The sequence below is a fragment of the Podarcis erhardii genome (assembly GCF_964252035.2).
Source record: "Podarcis erhardii genome assembly, chromosome: 8".
Classification (NCBI taxonomy): Eukaryota; Metazoa; Chordata; class Lepidosauria; order Squamata; family Lacertidae; genus Podarcis; species Podarcis erhardii.
Window position 1 is genome coordinate 24223990 of NC_138499.1, and position 17073 is coordinate 24241062.

Consider the following 17073-nt stretch of genomic DNA (forward strand, 5'->3'; position numbering starts at 1 on the left):
GGTGGTCATTTCTAGTATCTCTTTAAATGAAGGGAAGTAGTTTCCCTTTTTCTTATCCCTATACATTTTTCATTCTGAGAAATCACATTGCTAAAATGTCAAAATAAGTGAAGATACATAAGGACTATAGTGGGTCATTTTGTTAAAACACCTCTTTGTGAAAATGTTCAACTCTTATTGTATACTGATCAAACAATAAAAATAGTTTACAGGCACAAAAACTTTTGCTGAACTTATAAAAAGCTCCACCATATTTAAAAAGTGATATATGTCTGGATGAAAGATTCTCTGCTGAATGCTCAGTAACGGAAACACGGAACCGGTGAATATTCTCAAAGTGGCAAGTCTTGACCTCAAGATGACATAACCTTTGTTTGTCTCCAAACAGCAGAGGGACAAGAAAATGTCAGCTGAGAAAATTATTGGGAATTCAGAAGAGACAAGGCCATTTATTTTGAGAGCAAGGGCAAGAGCTGTGTGTCTCTGTGTGTTTGTAAAACATTGGGCTTTTTATGATTATTTCCAGAGTAAATCATATTTTCCCACCCTTTATTTCTAACAAGGTTTCAGTTGCCATTACTTCCCAAACTACTAGAATAAAAAATAGGAGTTTAAGCTATATACCAGCTGCGACCAAAGTTGCCATCACAGAGCACAAGATACAATATCAGTTTCTAGCAGTTCTCAAGACAGCTCCCTAAGACTCATGTTGTAACTGAAAGTCATAAAGGACTTTTAAGACAGTGCACAGGACATTTTGTTAATCACTCAAAAGTTTTCTAAAATATACAATTTTTGTGAAATTAAGGCTGCAATTTATGCCCACTCACTTGGGAATATTTCCCCACTGAACTCACTGGGGCTTTCAAGTTAGCATGCATAAAAATGGGCTCCAAAAATCTTTGCTATCTTAATTTTAAGGTTTGATAGGTAGCAGCAGACTTTTAAATCAACAAATGCAAACAGTCCAAAAAATTACAATAAAGCCTAACAGCTATCAAACCAAACAATCTCCTAAGAGAATAAAATCTACCATATGCTGTTCATTAATTGCAAGTTTCAGTTCCACAGAATTATTTTACAATAAAACTAAAGATCCAATTAACAGAAAAAGAAACAGATTTAAGTTGAGCTGGTAAAAGAAAGTATGTTATTATAACGGAAACGTTTTAAAAATGTATCAGTCCCACCAAGAAAAGTTTCCTTCTTCATGAGCAAATATTAATTTCATTAAATAATTTGAAACTGATTCCATCCATCTCTAGAGTTGATTTAAGATACAGCTTTTCCTCAAAAGATGAGACAGCAAATTAAAGACACTTGTTGTGGCCTTTTCTCTTCATAGCTGAATTAAAAGAGATGAGTGGCAAAACCCTCAGCTGTGCTAAAGTACAGCAGCAGGGCATAAAACCCGGGGCACTCTCTTCCACTAATGCAGCCATCAACACTTTGGTTCTCTGAGACTGTTCTTGAGAAATAAAGAGAAATTAAGTCACTGACCACGCCTTAAGTAGCATCAAAAGAATCAACTGCCCCACTGAAGTCATTTCTGTGGGAGAGAGCTTGCTAGGGAAGGGATGGAACTTGCTGGTGGTGATTGTTTTGATTGACGAAGCAGAGGAGATGGGCAACAGTATATAGGAAGCCTCTAAATCAGTAGAAAATGCATTAATAATGATTGTGGGAGACAGGAGAAAGACTGGACTATGGCTTTGGAGTTTGGGGTGGCTCAGAATCTCAGGCAGTCTATGCTACACTTCATCCAACAGTCAAAACAAAAAAAATTCCTTCCAGTAGCACCTTAAAGACCAACTAAGTCAGTTCTTGGTATGAGCTTTCGTGTGTATGAGCTTTCGTGTGCATGCACACTTCTTCAGGTATCTGAAGATACCTGAAGAAGTGTGCATGCACACGAAAGCTCATACCAAGAACTGACTTAGTTGGTCTTTAAGGTGCTACTGGAAGGAATTTTTTTTGTTTTGACTATGGCAGACCAACACGGCTACCTATCTGTAACTTCATCCAACAGAGAAGCCTCCACTGCAAGGGATGTTAATGTAAATGGAAAAGAAATAAAGCAGCCCTGTTGCTTCAGACCAAAGGTCTATCTAGTCCAGCATCCCATTTCCCAGAGGTGCCTCCAAGACAGTGGCGTAGCATGGGGGGTGCAGGGGGTGCCGGCCGCACCGGGCGCAACATCTGGGGTTAGGGATAGGGTTAGGGTTAGGGGGCGCAAATCCAGGGTTAGGGGGCGCAAATTACTTGCCTTGCCCCGGGTGCTGACAACCCACGCTACGCCACTGCTCCAAGAAGCCCAAAAGCATGGCATGCAATATAATAACCCTCCTGCATTATATACCAGGTGACCTATTATTTACAATATGTTATCTCCATCTACACTTGCAAAAAAAAAAAACCCCATCTTGCAAGCCTTAGTGCAAAGTGTGAATTTCAACTCAAGTTTCCTGCAACCAAACACAGCACTCTTTGCCATTATACCACATTGTGTCTTGTTTATACAACAGCATTGAAAAAATTAAGATACACTATGTTCACTAAAGCATTCCCTGAACAGCTATCTTTTTGGAGAGGCCAGCAAACTTGAGCTGACCCAATAATGTATTAAAATGAAGTACTATAAAAAAGTACTATAAAAAGACCCTGATGTTGGGAAAGATGGAGGGCACAAGGAGAAGGGGACGACAGAGGACAAGATGGTTGGACGGTGTTCTCGAAGCTACAAACATGGGCCTGCGGGAGGCAGTGGAAGACAGGAGTGCCTGGCGTGCTCTGGTCCACGGGGTCACGAAGAGTCGGACACGACTAAACGACTAAACAACAACAACAACACTATAAAAATAATTTGGGATTAAAGTTAGAAAATGTGATCTAACATTGTAGAACTGAACTGAAAATATATCCATTAAAACTGAAGAAATTGTATATGAAGCTTCCTACATTAACTGCAGAAATGTGTTCCAATACATACACCTGACCCTGCAGGAATGTACACATGTCAAGGGGGGAATAATTCCCAGGAGAATGGGTTGATTTAACTGAAAACAAAACATACCTGTTACAGTTTTTGTTTTGACAGGGCTGCTGGCATATTCAGAGGCCTGATTTGATTGCTGTTTAGCCAAAGGCGTACTTCCAACTGATATCTCATCCTCTTTTTTCCTAGTCACTGGTGTCCCCAGAGAAACAGATCCAGACTGCTAGAAAAAGAAGAAAAGTACAGTGACTTACTCAGAAACTATGAGCAGTTCATAGGAAAAGATACTTCATATCATAGGAAGGGCACTAAAAGCAGTACTTTTATCACCATAAGTTCCTAGGGAAAAGCTTTGACTTAATAACTAAAGTATATAGAATGCCAAAACAAATTGTGAAAATGGAATGATGAAAAGCTTTAATAGTCACATTATTGTATACAACTCCGCTCTGTTTGTTCTTCCTAACAATTACAGAAAACAAGCTTTTACCAAGTTTCCACTGAAAGAACCCTAACATTACACATCATTGTAATGTTAGTCACTGTCAACAGTTTTGGTGGCCCTGCAGTTGTTTTGGATGCCAGTCTAAAAATTGTCCCAAAGCAAATCCTTCAGGATTATTATCCTCATATTGTAGAGCAGAGTTACAGCTATGGGAGTCAGAAACCTGGTTTGCACATCATGCTAAGACAAACCATGGCTTAGTGCAAATGTGTAAGCCAACAGGCTCCCAGATAAACAGTGTTTATCCATGTGTTTATCTAATGCACTTGTACAGCCATTCAAGATGGCAGCTATCTGAGCAAGTCCCACAGTTTAACTTTCCCATACTTTCTTTTATCTGTCCTGAATCTTCCAGCATTCATATTCATTGGATGTTCTAACATTATGAGAGAGGAAGAAAAACTTTACTAATAATCCCTAGCACAAAATTTTCCTTTTTCACAGCTGCCAAACACAGGATCAACATCTTCCTCAAGATACTTGCTATGATCCCAAACTCTCATTCACTGCCGCTTCAAACCTCACTAGCATAAATGTGAAATTAAGATTATTATTTTTTGACCCTACACACATCACTTTACATTTGTTTACATTGAACTGCATTTGCCATTTTACCACTCATTCTCTTAGTTTGGAGAAGTCCTTTTAGAGCTTTTCACGATCTCTTTTTGTTTTAATGACCCTGAACAATTTAGTATCATCAGCAAACCTGGCCACCTCATGCTCACCCCTAACTCTAGATCATTTGTGAAGAAGTTAAAAAGCAGAGTTCCCAATACCGATCCTTGGCGAACTCAACGCTGTACATCCCTCCGTTTGGAAAGATGTCAGTTTATTCCTACTGTCTGCTTCCCACTGCTTAACCATTTCCTGATCCATAACAGGAGCTTTCCTCTTGGGCAGTTATGTATGCAGCCAGTTCTTCATACTAAGACTAGAGGATTGCAGTGACACCTGAAGTCTAGCTCCTAATTCTATGATTGGATGCCAATATACAGAAGACAGGATTGCTACATGTCATTTTAATTCTGAGTTACAATTCTTAAAAAAAAACCATACAACTGTCCTCTTTTAAAAAAAAGTATGAAACAAGGCATTTCCCTCCTCTTTTCTCAACTACTGACCATACTGTTGCCAAGATGCTACTATGTCAAATATAAAATAACGGTGAAATCCTGGCAAAACAAAAGCCGGAGACAGTACAACTAGTTTGATGCAAAAATACGACTTGAAAATATAGTCAGTTTGGTATAACAGTAGAGAAGGGTAAATATTGTACACTATGCTATTTGAAATGAGGGAGAAATAAAAATGATCACAGCCAGAGAAAGATGGAAAAAATTATGGCCATGTACTGGGTGCTGATCTGGACAATGAAACAGCTGTTTCATCTTTGCTCACTGCACTCAGGCTTGAAGCTGAAGCTGATGACACCCAATACAATTTTGCCAGCTTTTTGGCACTGCTGGCTGTAACTATAAAGTAAATGAAAGATCAATCTTAAACTGGGTGGAAAATGATCAAGATGTTGGGTTTTAGCCACAAACCAGCAAGGAAATTGCAGTTGGAAAAAATAGCAAATGACAACTGCACCGCAGCTGGAGAACATGAGAAGGATTCTTATGCAAGTGATACAACATTGATTTGTTATCTCTATCACTTCTGCACAGCCACCTTAACGTTAGAAGAAGAAAACACTCACCAGTTAATAGAAAACTAAGCAACTGGAATGTATTTATGAGAATTAAAGATTTCAATTATTCAAATATAACTATGCTAATTATGTCAACTATCTCTAGAAAACTGCTTAATATTGAGAAAATACATTCAGTCAGAATTGTTCTGCATTATGAGGAGGTAATATGGCAATTTGCATGTGGCAAATAAAAAGATCCACACCAAAGTTCCTGCTAATTTTGAAAATGATGTATCTGACAAGAATTGATAAACATATAAAGATACTCAACTGTACTGATATACATTTAAGTGATACCAGAAATGTCTTACAAAATTAACAACATCTCAATTCACTGATATGATCAATAGGGTTTCATTTAAAATTTTAAGTTACTGTTTAAATATTGTCACCTCTTTGGTTAGTTGCATCACATAAAAGTGCCAGACAAACACCCAAGGTAGATCCTGATCTACTTCACTGGATCAAGTGAACTACATCAGGATCCATCTTTCACATCAACATGGCAGGCCAATCTGATTTCAAAACTTTTTTTTTGTTTCTTATAATCCCCTAGCAGCACCAAGTATGAGGCTGCTAGTGTCCTTTGAACAAAATACACACTATACCAACAGTTGCCTAGCAGTTGCTTCAGCGACAATTCCCTGTTTTTCAAAACTGAGAAATAGTTGAGTCTTTTTAGTCTACCTGCTTTTATATGTCTCTTTTCTGTAAAAGAAGAAAATTAGTAATTTTGCCACAATAATATGAATAGAGCAAGAGATCAGGTGGAATAAATGACACTTACTTAAGGGCTGGCACATCCCATTTTGCTGCAAAGTACTGTTCCTACAGGGATGCGGGTGGCGCTGTGGGTTAAACCACAGAGCCTAGGACTTGCCGATCAGAAGGTTGGCGGTTCGAATCCCCGCGACGGGGTGAGCTCCCGTTGCCTGGTCCCTGCTCCTGCCAACCTAGCAGTTTGAAAGCACATCAAGTGCAAGTAGATAAATAGGTACCGCTCCATCGGCAAGGTAAATGGCGTTTCTGTGCGCTGCTCTAGTTCGCCAGAAGCGGCTTAGTCATGCTGGCCACATGACCCGGAAGCTGTATGCCAGCTCCCTCGGCCAATAAAGCGAAATGAGCGCCGCAACCCCAGAGTCGGCCACAACTGGACCTAATGGTCAGGGGTCTCTTTACCTTTACCTTACTGTTCCTACTCTGCCGCCTAGCCACCTCTGCCCCCTCCTCTGCCAACAGCACAAACCACAGAGAAGCGCCACCAGTGAGATCTTACATGATCTCTCGCGTTCTGTGAGATCTTGCAATATTTTGGCAAGTTCTCTCCAGAAATCAGTGCTGGTGCCAGTGCCACTTCTCCACCCGTGGTGGAGGCAGCAGGCTAGGGGTGGGATCCACATGGGCGTTGCCTGAGGCAGCTGATTCACCCTACTTCATGGGTGGGCTGTCCCTGACTTAGTTCCATGCAGAAACTTTAGGATCAGCATTGAAATGGGGGGGGGGGGCAAAGGCACATAAAAACAAAATCTAAATCCACATTAAAACACAAACATATTAGACTGCTATTCTGGGAAACCAATAACACAATGTGAAAAGGAGAGGAAGCATGCAATGGTTTTTGCATGCGTTCGTTTTCTTCAGCAGCTCTCCTCACCACACCACACCACACCACAAACTGTTTTTAAAAGTCTCACAAGTTTGGAAAGTAGGTTCTGTGAGTTCAACAACAGGAGCTGTGAAGCAAAAGGAAAGGAAAAGCCAGAGGACACAGGAAGATCTGGCATGTGCACTTTGGACTGACTCAGTCACAACATTCTGCTTCAATAAGCCACATGAGCTTTCTGAAAGAATGCATCATTTAAAAGAAGTGCTCAGTTATTTTTAAGGCTCTGAAAACATCTGTGCCATGGCACCGTGTATGAAGTATTAAAAATTTCAAATTCTCATCTCTGGAATGCTAAGGATGTATGACCCACATGAAAAAAAAAACGAATTTCATGGCTCAGAAAGGGTTGTGATGACGGATTTATGCTATTTTGTTCTCTAGAAAGAGAATTGAATTAGGCTCCTGAACAATGCAGTGTGTTTTATTAGTGCATTATTTCTTTTTTGTATTTTTTATTATTCTTTCATTTTATAATGTATATAAAACAGAGGTAACAATTACAGCAGGCAAAAATTAACAGATGAAAAACAAAGCCATAAAATATGAATGTAGAATGATTAGTCGCAAATGAGTTAAAATAACAAAGACTAGTGCACTATTTCTGAAATCCAAAATGAACTGAATAAAAACAAAAGCAATGAAAGAAGTGAGATTTCAGCTTACTTATTCAACATCATTATTGAAAACACTTTTCTACTGGAGGCTACTACAACTGAGCAAAATATAATGAATAGCTCCACATTTCAAAAACAGTTCTACTTACATAGAATAATACACTGTTACCTTTATTACATTACCACTTTGGAACTGACATGATGGCAATAAAAGAGAGTCACACAACAATAAAAATAGAACCTTATACTTTTCAATATAAAGTCACAGCCATTTCCTGGTATATAAAGAAATGGATGTGTGCCAACTATCAAGCTGCAGTTACTGATGCTACATTTTCTTCAAAGGCAATTTACGGGTTTTTTACATTAAAAATCTAGACTCAGCCACCATAATGGACATGATCTGAAGACACATGATACAGCAACTTTGTTAATGCTAAGCAGGACTGGTTTGGTCAATGCCTGAATGGGAGACCAAAAAGAAATCCTATTTATACCACTCTGAGTTCTATAGAAGGAAGATGGAATATAAATGGGAGGGAGAGGGGAGAGAGAGAATATAACTGGGTGACTCACCTAATTAATAGCAAAGTAAACAGCAATAAAGAAGCGGCAAAATATCCAATAGCATATTTATTATAAGAACAGCTTTTCACGTTTTCTGTTTTGATTCTGCCCGTATCCTTTATACAACATCCACCGGAGCACAAATTAGCATTTATTTCAGAATGGAATTGCATATTTTTACATATTTATTTGGTGCCTCAAGTTGGAGCCAAGGGGCCAAGTCCACCATTATTACCAATTCCCACGGATAGGAGAACAGTTGTGTAGCACTGGAATTGTCTTAAGGGGAAGTAGGTCAAATGTCTGACACATTTTTGGCACAGATCCCTCTTCTATAGAACTCACATCCTGGGTCTCACTCACATGTATGGTTTACAATATGTCTGAACCAATGTAACCATTGTTGGCTCTCAGACAAGAGACTGAAACTTTTACCTAGTATGGTTTGTTAAGTGGAGTACCTAACATCTGAAGTGGGCCATAGTCCTTCAACACTGTTGTCCAGATTAAGTACACGCAGAGTGGTTGAGTGTTTGTGTGCCAATTGCACACACAGAAAAGTGGGACCTGAATGACCTTTTTTTGTGACACGAAGCCTCCTCCTCCTCTCTGGATGACCCTAAGACAAAGCTTAATAAAGAACAGCAAGAGTCATCTGTTGTTGAGAACCGCGGAATCACCAATAGTATGGAGATGATTTATAACTGGTCCTCATACAAACAAATAAACCTTCCATGTCTATAAACTATTAACTCTCACTGTTCTCATTTCTTTGTGCAAACAAAAGTGTTATGGTAGTTGGAAGTATCTACATGACGTTTCACTACACTGTATGCTGCATGAAGAGGAATCAACACAAACAAAGGGATGTGAGTGGAGAACTCTGGTCTGCCCCAAGGTAATGAGGTGTGTCTGACTCTGTTTCTAACAGCAATGCATCAGGCACAGACATTTGCAAAGGAAAGCCTTTCTCTAACAGACATTTACACCTAACGCTGCACAGCCCTGCAGCCTCATTCCACTCACAATTCCCCTTCACGCAATGCACACGTGTCTTAATTTTGTGTCTAAATTGATCTCCACTAGAAAACTGTATTTCAAGGGAGGCTGACAAATATAGAACACTACAGTTATTTTTAATGCAGATATTGTCTTGATGTAGACCAGATGGTTAGAGGGGAACACATGTGGACATATGCTTTCCCCCCTCTCTTGAACAGTCGCAAGATTGTATAGAATGCACAATAATTACATGGCTTTTACCTAACCTTTTAATGCATCACTGTGGAAAATATCTAAAGCCACAGAGCAAGCATTACAGGGTATATTTTCAAAGCTGGGGAAGAGGCTTTCTATTTGTTGAAGTCAATGGGATTAATGCGGCCAAACCCACATGTTTTTTTTTTGGAAAACATTAACTAAAATGTAGCAAATAGTAGACTGACCCTCAAAAATGAGCATTATCAAGGGTACTCAGTTTGACATTTCCCCTGAGTGAATGCTAACTATTTTAAGTCCTAAATTAAAGTACCCAGCCATAGATCAATAAACTGTTTATTTACGCTAAAAAAGACATATGCTGAGAGAGCTGGTGTGGTGGCTAGAGTGTCACCACAGGACTAGGAGGACCAAATTTCAAATCTCAACACAGCTGTGAAGGCTATTTGGTGAACTTGGGCCTGCTGCCATCTCTGGCCTTATTTGCCTCAAACAGTGGTTTTGAGGGGGGGAAATGCACAGGGGAGAGAAATGTGCCACCTTGTGCCATATGTATGTATGTATGTATGTATGTATGTATGTTAGTTGGTTAGTTAGTTAAGTGTCTGGTATACAGATTGTATATTACACATAGCAGATCAGAGACCAGTCTAAGGATGTTTAAAGGGAATTAATGAAGTCTGGGCCTTGCTGGTACTTTGGATAAAAGACAAATTTGCCATTCTGAGCTCCTTGAAGGCTGGTATGAATAAAAATAGTATTTTCCTACCTCATGGTTCACCACATGGTATAAAATTAACACAATACTATTGATGGTCTCCTTCATATTTTTTTTTTAAAAGCTTCTTTATACCTCAGCAACGGCATTTAAAGTGATTATTATTTCTTTTCAACACCAATATCTGTCATGAATTGGCAGGATGATGGGAAGGAGAAAGAGGATCCCATGAGGGGTGCAGCCAGGACTACGACATACTGGAGCAAGCTGGGGATGGGGAAGGAAGTACTCACAGGGTGATGGAGGATGGTGAGGAAATGGGGGTCAATTCACAGAAACCAGAGTAGCAGGACCCATCACCAGAGGGGCCCCTGTCCCCATGAACACGGCAGACTCTGAGGCATAGGGAACAGCAGGAGGGGTGCTTTAGTTGGCTAAGGCAGGCAAAGGCCCAGGGCCCAGCTCTCTAGCTGGCCAGGTGAGGCTCGCTAGCTGTGGGAGGAGGTGTGTGATTCCTCAACTGGAGGAGGTACAGAACAGGTGAGGGCCACATGCCTCATCAAGCTCAGATGCTGCAATCAGCATGTAAAGGTACAAAAGTAACCAAGTGGATTTATAAAGGAGTATATTAGAAAAATTGATGTTATTAATTATATAACAAAAGCAATATCAAAAACATTCAGTGGAGGCAGGTCCACTATGGGACAGCCCTCCCAAGGAAAATGTCAAGCAGTTAAAAATATATATCCCCCACAAAATGTCAACGTCACACACTCTTTCTTGTCCCAGACACATTTTATACTTCTGTTTGGACGTGGAGAAGCTCTGCAAGCATTTCTGTCAATCTACAGTTCTCTAGCCAATCAGGTCTCTGTAAAAGTACAGAGTGGGCACACAGGTCCCTCCCCTGTGTCTCTAAACATGAAACCATGTGACTGGATGGTCTGGAGGGCTACCTTGGAGGGCAGTCCAAGCATGCTCATGGCTGCCCTAGGGCAATGCCCAGACTTCAAAGCACATTCATTTTAGCTAGCATGGCGAAGGGTGTGGTTGCTAGTTGAGAGCAGCTAGCTTTTCGTTAGTATTTGTTAGGAAGAAAACAATGGTGAGGTGTGCGAATATCTTTCAATATTATCAACTTTTAACTTTATACTTTGCAAATATTTTGTGATAGAGGGAGAAGGATATGGAGAAGAAATGGTGGGTGGCTTCTGTGTGTGTTGTAATTTTTAACACGTGTGTAACTGGAACTACAGGTTTTGTTCATGTGTGTTTGGGTTTGAGACAAGTTCTGAGGTTCTGCATTCCTGTGTTTTAGGTTTAAAAATGCTACATGGGAGTTGTTTGTTTAGATACTGTGAAAACAGGATGCTGGACTAGATGGGCTTTTTCCCTGATCCGGCAGGATATTATACTGTGGTGCTTATACGATGAATGCAAAGGCTACCTGTTGTGGGATCATCTTATTACATAGCAGCAAAGGTTCCTCACTGGTGATGCTGGTGAATTCTGTGCATGTTCGTGGCATTTCTTTCTGAAACTTATACTTACTAATGCTATCTCCTCTGGGAGAGGAAGATTTGGTTTGAGAAGAGGAAGAATCAGTGGTGCTAATTGTTAAACCACTTAGACAGTATGACCTCCTAGCAGCCCCACTAAGTCTAGTGGGCACTGGCCACCCCATTAAATATGTATATTAGACTTTGAAGGCATATTTCACACTGGGTCATCTCCTGTTTTTGCAGCCCACAAGCACAACAACCATTCCGCTACTGGGAAAATTGCTCTCAGCACAGTGCAACAGCCCAATCTATCGAGTGTTTTGTGCTTGTGACAGATGCTGCACAGCCACTAGGGCAGCAGTTATTATTGTTACATTCTGTGACAGTTAAGTTTGTGCAACGACATCAGCTCCTAAACTTTTCCCACTACCTTTATATTCCCCTTGAATCTTCCCCTTTGTTAATGCATATACTGTTTAAAGATCGGGTGCGTCCCCAGGTGTTGTGGCATCAGCAGCACAGCTTAGACTCTGGACAGCCTGGGTGATAATCATAACTGGATGATATACTGGATGATTATGAACTTGGTTTTCCATAAATCAACACTTTTAGCTGAGCTTAAGTTATCTGTTTTTCCTTTTAAAAAAAGAAAGAAATACTGTATTTTACTAGTGATCAGTAAAGAAAGTCAGAAGGTATTATGCAGATTTATGCAGGCATTCATAAACTTTTTCATGGACCTTTACTATTTTTTTTTAAAGCTGAATGTCCACATTGTTCACTATTCAAAATGGGGAGAAATGTTCAGATACATGCGAAAGCCAAATGCAGATATGGGAAAACATCCTCTTTTGCCCCTAAAGCACTAACCACATAGTTGCAACAGGAACTACATAGATCCTTATTCAAATATGTAACAGCCGCTACGATTTGGCTTGTGTTTTCATTTGCAGTGGGAAAAGCACAAATATGACATATGTTGCTATATTCTGAAAGCATAAGGCTCCTGACTAAAGTTATGTTTAAAGAAGAATGTCCATGAACAATACAATACCAAGTTCAACTTTTAGCTAGCCATTAAAGAAGCAGCTTAACATATTAACACCTTGATTTAAAACTCTTATTAATCCTGTTTGCAAATATATCATTCAGATGTTGCTGAAGTGTAACTCTCATCTTCCCTGGCTATTGGCCATTCTCTCTAGGGCTGATAGGAATTGGGAGTCCAACAACATATGGACAGCCACAGGTTAGCCTCTCCTGCTGCAAAGTATGCTACCTATACAGTATATTATTACACACGGGTCAGAAAACCTAGCGTGAATATCAATGTATCACTAAGCAGGGTAAGGACTTCACCCCCTGCACCCCCTAAACCTGTAATGGGAGTTCCCCCAACTCCCTAGAGAAGATTTAGGAGGCATGAAGGGAAAGTAGGATGGGGAGTCCTATTATGTGTGTGGACCTCATTCCTTACTTCCCAGGGATCAGAAAACATAACTTCACACAGTCAGAAAAATGTTCCTTGTGGCTGCCATTCAATGGTGGCATGCTTACCCCCTAGAGAACAGCCAAAGATATATCTGGCTATCTTCTATAAATAATGTAACCTTTTCTTTTAATCTGGGCATAAATCATTAAAATGAAGTCAGTTTTCACACAAATTACCTGTTTAAAGATACATTTTTTACATTAGAGAGGATAAAATCTGTTGATTTTATTAGTTACATTTTCAATGATGCTGTCCTCAAAGGGGGTAAACTAAAATAGATAGATAGATAGATAGATAGATAGATAGATAGATAGATATAGATAGATGATAGATAGACAGATGATAGATAGATAGCACACACTTATACAGTGAACATAAAATAAGGCAACAACTAACAAAACAGAAGACTCCTATTTTTAACAATAAGCACAGCAAGATACTTCTATAGGATGCAGGATGATGGCATTCATTTTCTCTCCCACTAATGTAGACAAGACATTCTACTTAAGTACACAGAAAGAGAAGGAATTTCAGTATTTCTTACCTGCTGCATTGGTCTGCTGCTTCGCTTCTGAGGCTGGTACGTGAGCCAAGTATATAAAATCGGATCGATATTGACTGTTAATCCCTGCATGCTGGCCAAAAGCACGGCTCCTACATAACAAAAGAAATAACAAAGATGTACAGATTACACACATGGGGAAAAAATGTTTTAAAAAATCCCTCTCATCTCGGACACACCGTGGGTAGCAATATCCCAAACACCTATACTCGTTATTTTCTACAGAACCCCATATATAATTCTGGGGCAGTTTCCAATACAAAAAAACAGTATAAAAGTCAACATTAGAAGGAAGGTTGAGGAGTGGCAGCTGCAATGCTGGGTACTCTATCATTACATAGTACATTTTGGAGGGACCCATTCCATGGTTTTAAGTTCAAAAATTGCAATTATTTTCCATTAAGTAGCCACAAGCAGAATACACCTTAAAAACTGAATTATTGAGTTAGAGCATCAGGTGGTTTTACATGAACACCAGTCACAGTATTTTTCCATCTATAAGACTATGTTTTTTTCTTTAAAAATCATGCTAAAAACTGGAGGTCCTCTTATACATGGGTAGTGCATAGGGTAGACGTTTGATTGGTTGCTGCCGTGGCTGTCAGTAGCTATTGTGCGTGTGTTTGTTGCTGCGTCAATGGGTGGTGTTGATTGGCTGACGCTCTGGCAGTTGGGTGGGTGATAGGCAGCTTCTGCCAGTGATGGGACGCAGATTTTGTGATGCGTGCGGGTGAGCAATTCCCCACGCCCAAGCTCAACAGCTCTGTGCCATTACCCCCAATTTTCTTAAATTTGAGTCCCTAAAAATAGGGGGCATCTTATACATGGGGGCATCTTATAGATGGAAAAGTATGGTACAAGTTTATTTTACAACAGCACTGGCGCTCTCTCTCTCTCTCTCTCTCTCTCTCTCTCTCTCTCTCTCTGTGTGTGTGTGTGTTAGTGAGAGCAACACTTAGTGAGAGCCCTTATATATTGCCATGGGAATACTACATCAAAAGATTAAAACATAAAAGACTTCTAGGTCATGGTTACATAGTATCTAATTCAATTAAAATACCAAAAACTGAAGAGTTGATCTTGTTCTCCTAAAAGTTAGCAAAAGAAGAAAAAAAAATTCTATCAGCTCTACTGGTATCAGGGTGTCATCATAAATTTGCAGAAGATTTTTAGAGACAGGTGTTAGACAAATGCCTTTTCTTTTTAAGAAATAATTATAGTAACTCAAATTTATTGAAATGCATTCCAAAATGTCTTAAGCATATTTAATTATTAATAAATCTTACATGGATTTCAATAGGATTTTTTTGCAATAAACCAATGTATGATTGTAGTATGAGTGCAATGGCCCTTAATTTACTGCAATTTCCAAAAAAGTAGCAAGTCAGCCTTTGTTGTCAATTTTTTGGCCACTCTTGTATCTGGCAAATAACGGAATATACAGGGCTAAAACCACTTGCCTCTGTGCAATGTATATTAACATAGAAGTAGCTATACATATGCCAGTTCAGAAATCTTCCACATTTTTTATTAAAGAGATATTGGAAACATTAGCGTAATCACAAAATCCATAATGTGTTGAATCCATAATGTGTTGAATAAGGCAGTAAATAATAATACATGTGAATAAAAAACCCCATTTACTTAAAAAAAAATTGACTTGAAAATATGTTTGCAAATGTTTATGTATTTCGTGTATATGGAAGCCCTGTTTTTTTTTTTCATATGAAGTGTCATATTCTTTCATGCTCACGTGATCCAGGGGAGGAGGCTTCTAAGTAAAACACTAACCATCATAAAACAATTATCATACCGCTGTCCTTTGGAAGTAGACAGATATTAAGAGAAATTAATTAGAGTTTAAATGACTCCCAAGCATTTAACCTTCTTAAAGCTAAAATAGTAATGCATTTTTTTGTAATCTAATACTCAGTATAAATATTCAGCATGAAACTTAATGGCATTTGAGAGCCAGTGTGGTGTAGTGGTTAAGAGCAGTAGACTCCTAATCTGGTGAACCGGGTTCGATTCCCCACTCCTCCACATGCAGCTGCTGGGTGACCTTGGGCTAGTCACACTTCTTTGAAGTCTCTCAGCCTCACTCACCTCACAGAGTGTTTGTTGTGGGGAGGAAGGGAAAGGAGAATGTAAGCCGCTTTGAGACTCCTTCGGGTAGTGATAAAGCGGGATATCAAATCCACCCAAACTCTTGTTTTCTACACAGCATAGCAAACTTTGCCGTTCTAATAACGTGAAAGGTTTCTGTAGCTAAGAATATGATTCTGGCAAGCATGTATTTTAGTAATGGAGGTGGCAGCAAGAGACTCCAGTGAACTAACAAGAAGCATTCTAAACATTCATAGCCTATTAGTATTACACAAATTGATATGGCCAATTAAACATATTCAGCTTCTAATATCACTGGCACAGGCAAACTCAGCCCTCCAGATGTTTTTGGGACTACAACTCCCATCATCCCTTGACCATTGGTCCTGTTAGCTAGGGATGATAGGACTTGTAGTCCCAAAACATCTGGAGGGCTGTGTTTGCCTGTGCCTGTAATATCCAATGGAAAAACTAAGTTAGGTTCTCTATGCAACGCAGAAGGGGTGTGGGTGGGTGCATGTTTGAGTGTGATTTTAATGCACATGAGCCTATAAATAGCACAACTTATCCCGTATGAATGTGAGCAAACAACTTTCATTTTGTATACAAGACAATCTGGTACATAACAGACTATAAATCACTAAAAGGAAATATCCAACTGTCTCTAATTTTAGTATAGCAGACAACATTTGGTGTTTTGATGCTACTGCATACTGCCAAAACACTGACATTCCAAGCATACTTTTCCAATTGGATACTCCAGAGTACTGTGATAATTTTCAGTTATAGCTGAAGCTGAAGCAGAGGCTAAAGAGTCTCTTATACAGCATGAAAATTCAAACACACACACACAAGTTTTATCAGGTAAGAATCAAAATTCATTGAGGTTTTGCCATAGACTTCAATGGAATGTCCCTGCATTTCATTCTGAAACCAGGAAACGCACCCCCACTCCCAGAAATCAACAATTCTCCTGTTAAGCATCTATGCATAATATAAGAAGCTAAATTATTTTCTGCAATAATAAAGTTTTCTGTGAAAAAATAATCTGATATCCCTGCTGTTCTCTGAAGACTACTTTCAATGATGCCCTTGCGCTGTATGTACTGTACTGGCATACCCAGTATGTCAAGCTGGAGCAATAAGGCCTTTTCACTAGTTGTACTCAGGCTTTGGAACTCCCCCCCCCCCACAAAGGCACTCACCTTGCCCCCTCTTTAATGTCCTTCAGATGGAATTGTAGAAATCTTCCTTTTTGGGCTTTGGACCATGAGCAATAATAGCTTTCTCACTGAACTGCTTTTAACTTACTGTAACAAGTTTGGTAAATTTGCTTTGAATGGCTGTTTGCATTTCCTATATTTTTAGTTAAGTGTGCTGCTTTTTAGTTTTCGTTATTTTAATTATTGTTAGCTGCCTTGCACTCTATTAA

General features: G+C 39.4%; 1 protein-coding gene across 5 annotated transcripts in view; it reads right to left on the reverse strand.

The window, feature by feature from the left end:
• Nucleotides 1-17073, reverse strand: part of VPS13B (vacuolar protein sorting 13 homolog B) — a 357420-nt gene that overhangs the window by 196999 nt on the left and 143348 nt on the right. For 3 of the 5 annotated variants that reach the window (XM_081873882.1, XM_081873881.1, XM_081873884.1), the window contains exons 20-21: nt 13518-13627; nt 3074-3218 (exon numbers count right to left, since the gene is read on the reverse strand). In XM_081873882.1, the coding sequence (XP_081730008.1) occupies nt 3074-3218; nt 13518-13627 (255 nt within the window). The remainder of the gene's footprint in view (nt 1-3073; nt 3219-13517; nt 13628-17073) is intronic. The other 2 variants (XM_081873883.1, XM_081873885.1) reach the window with 1 other exon arrangement.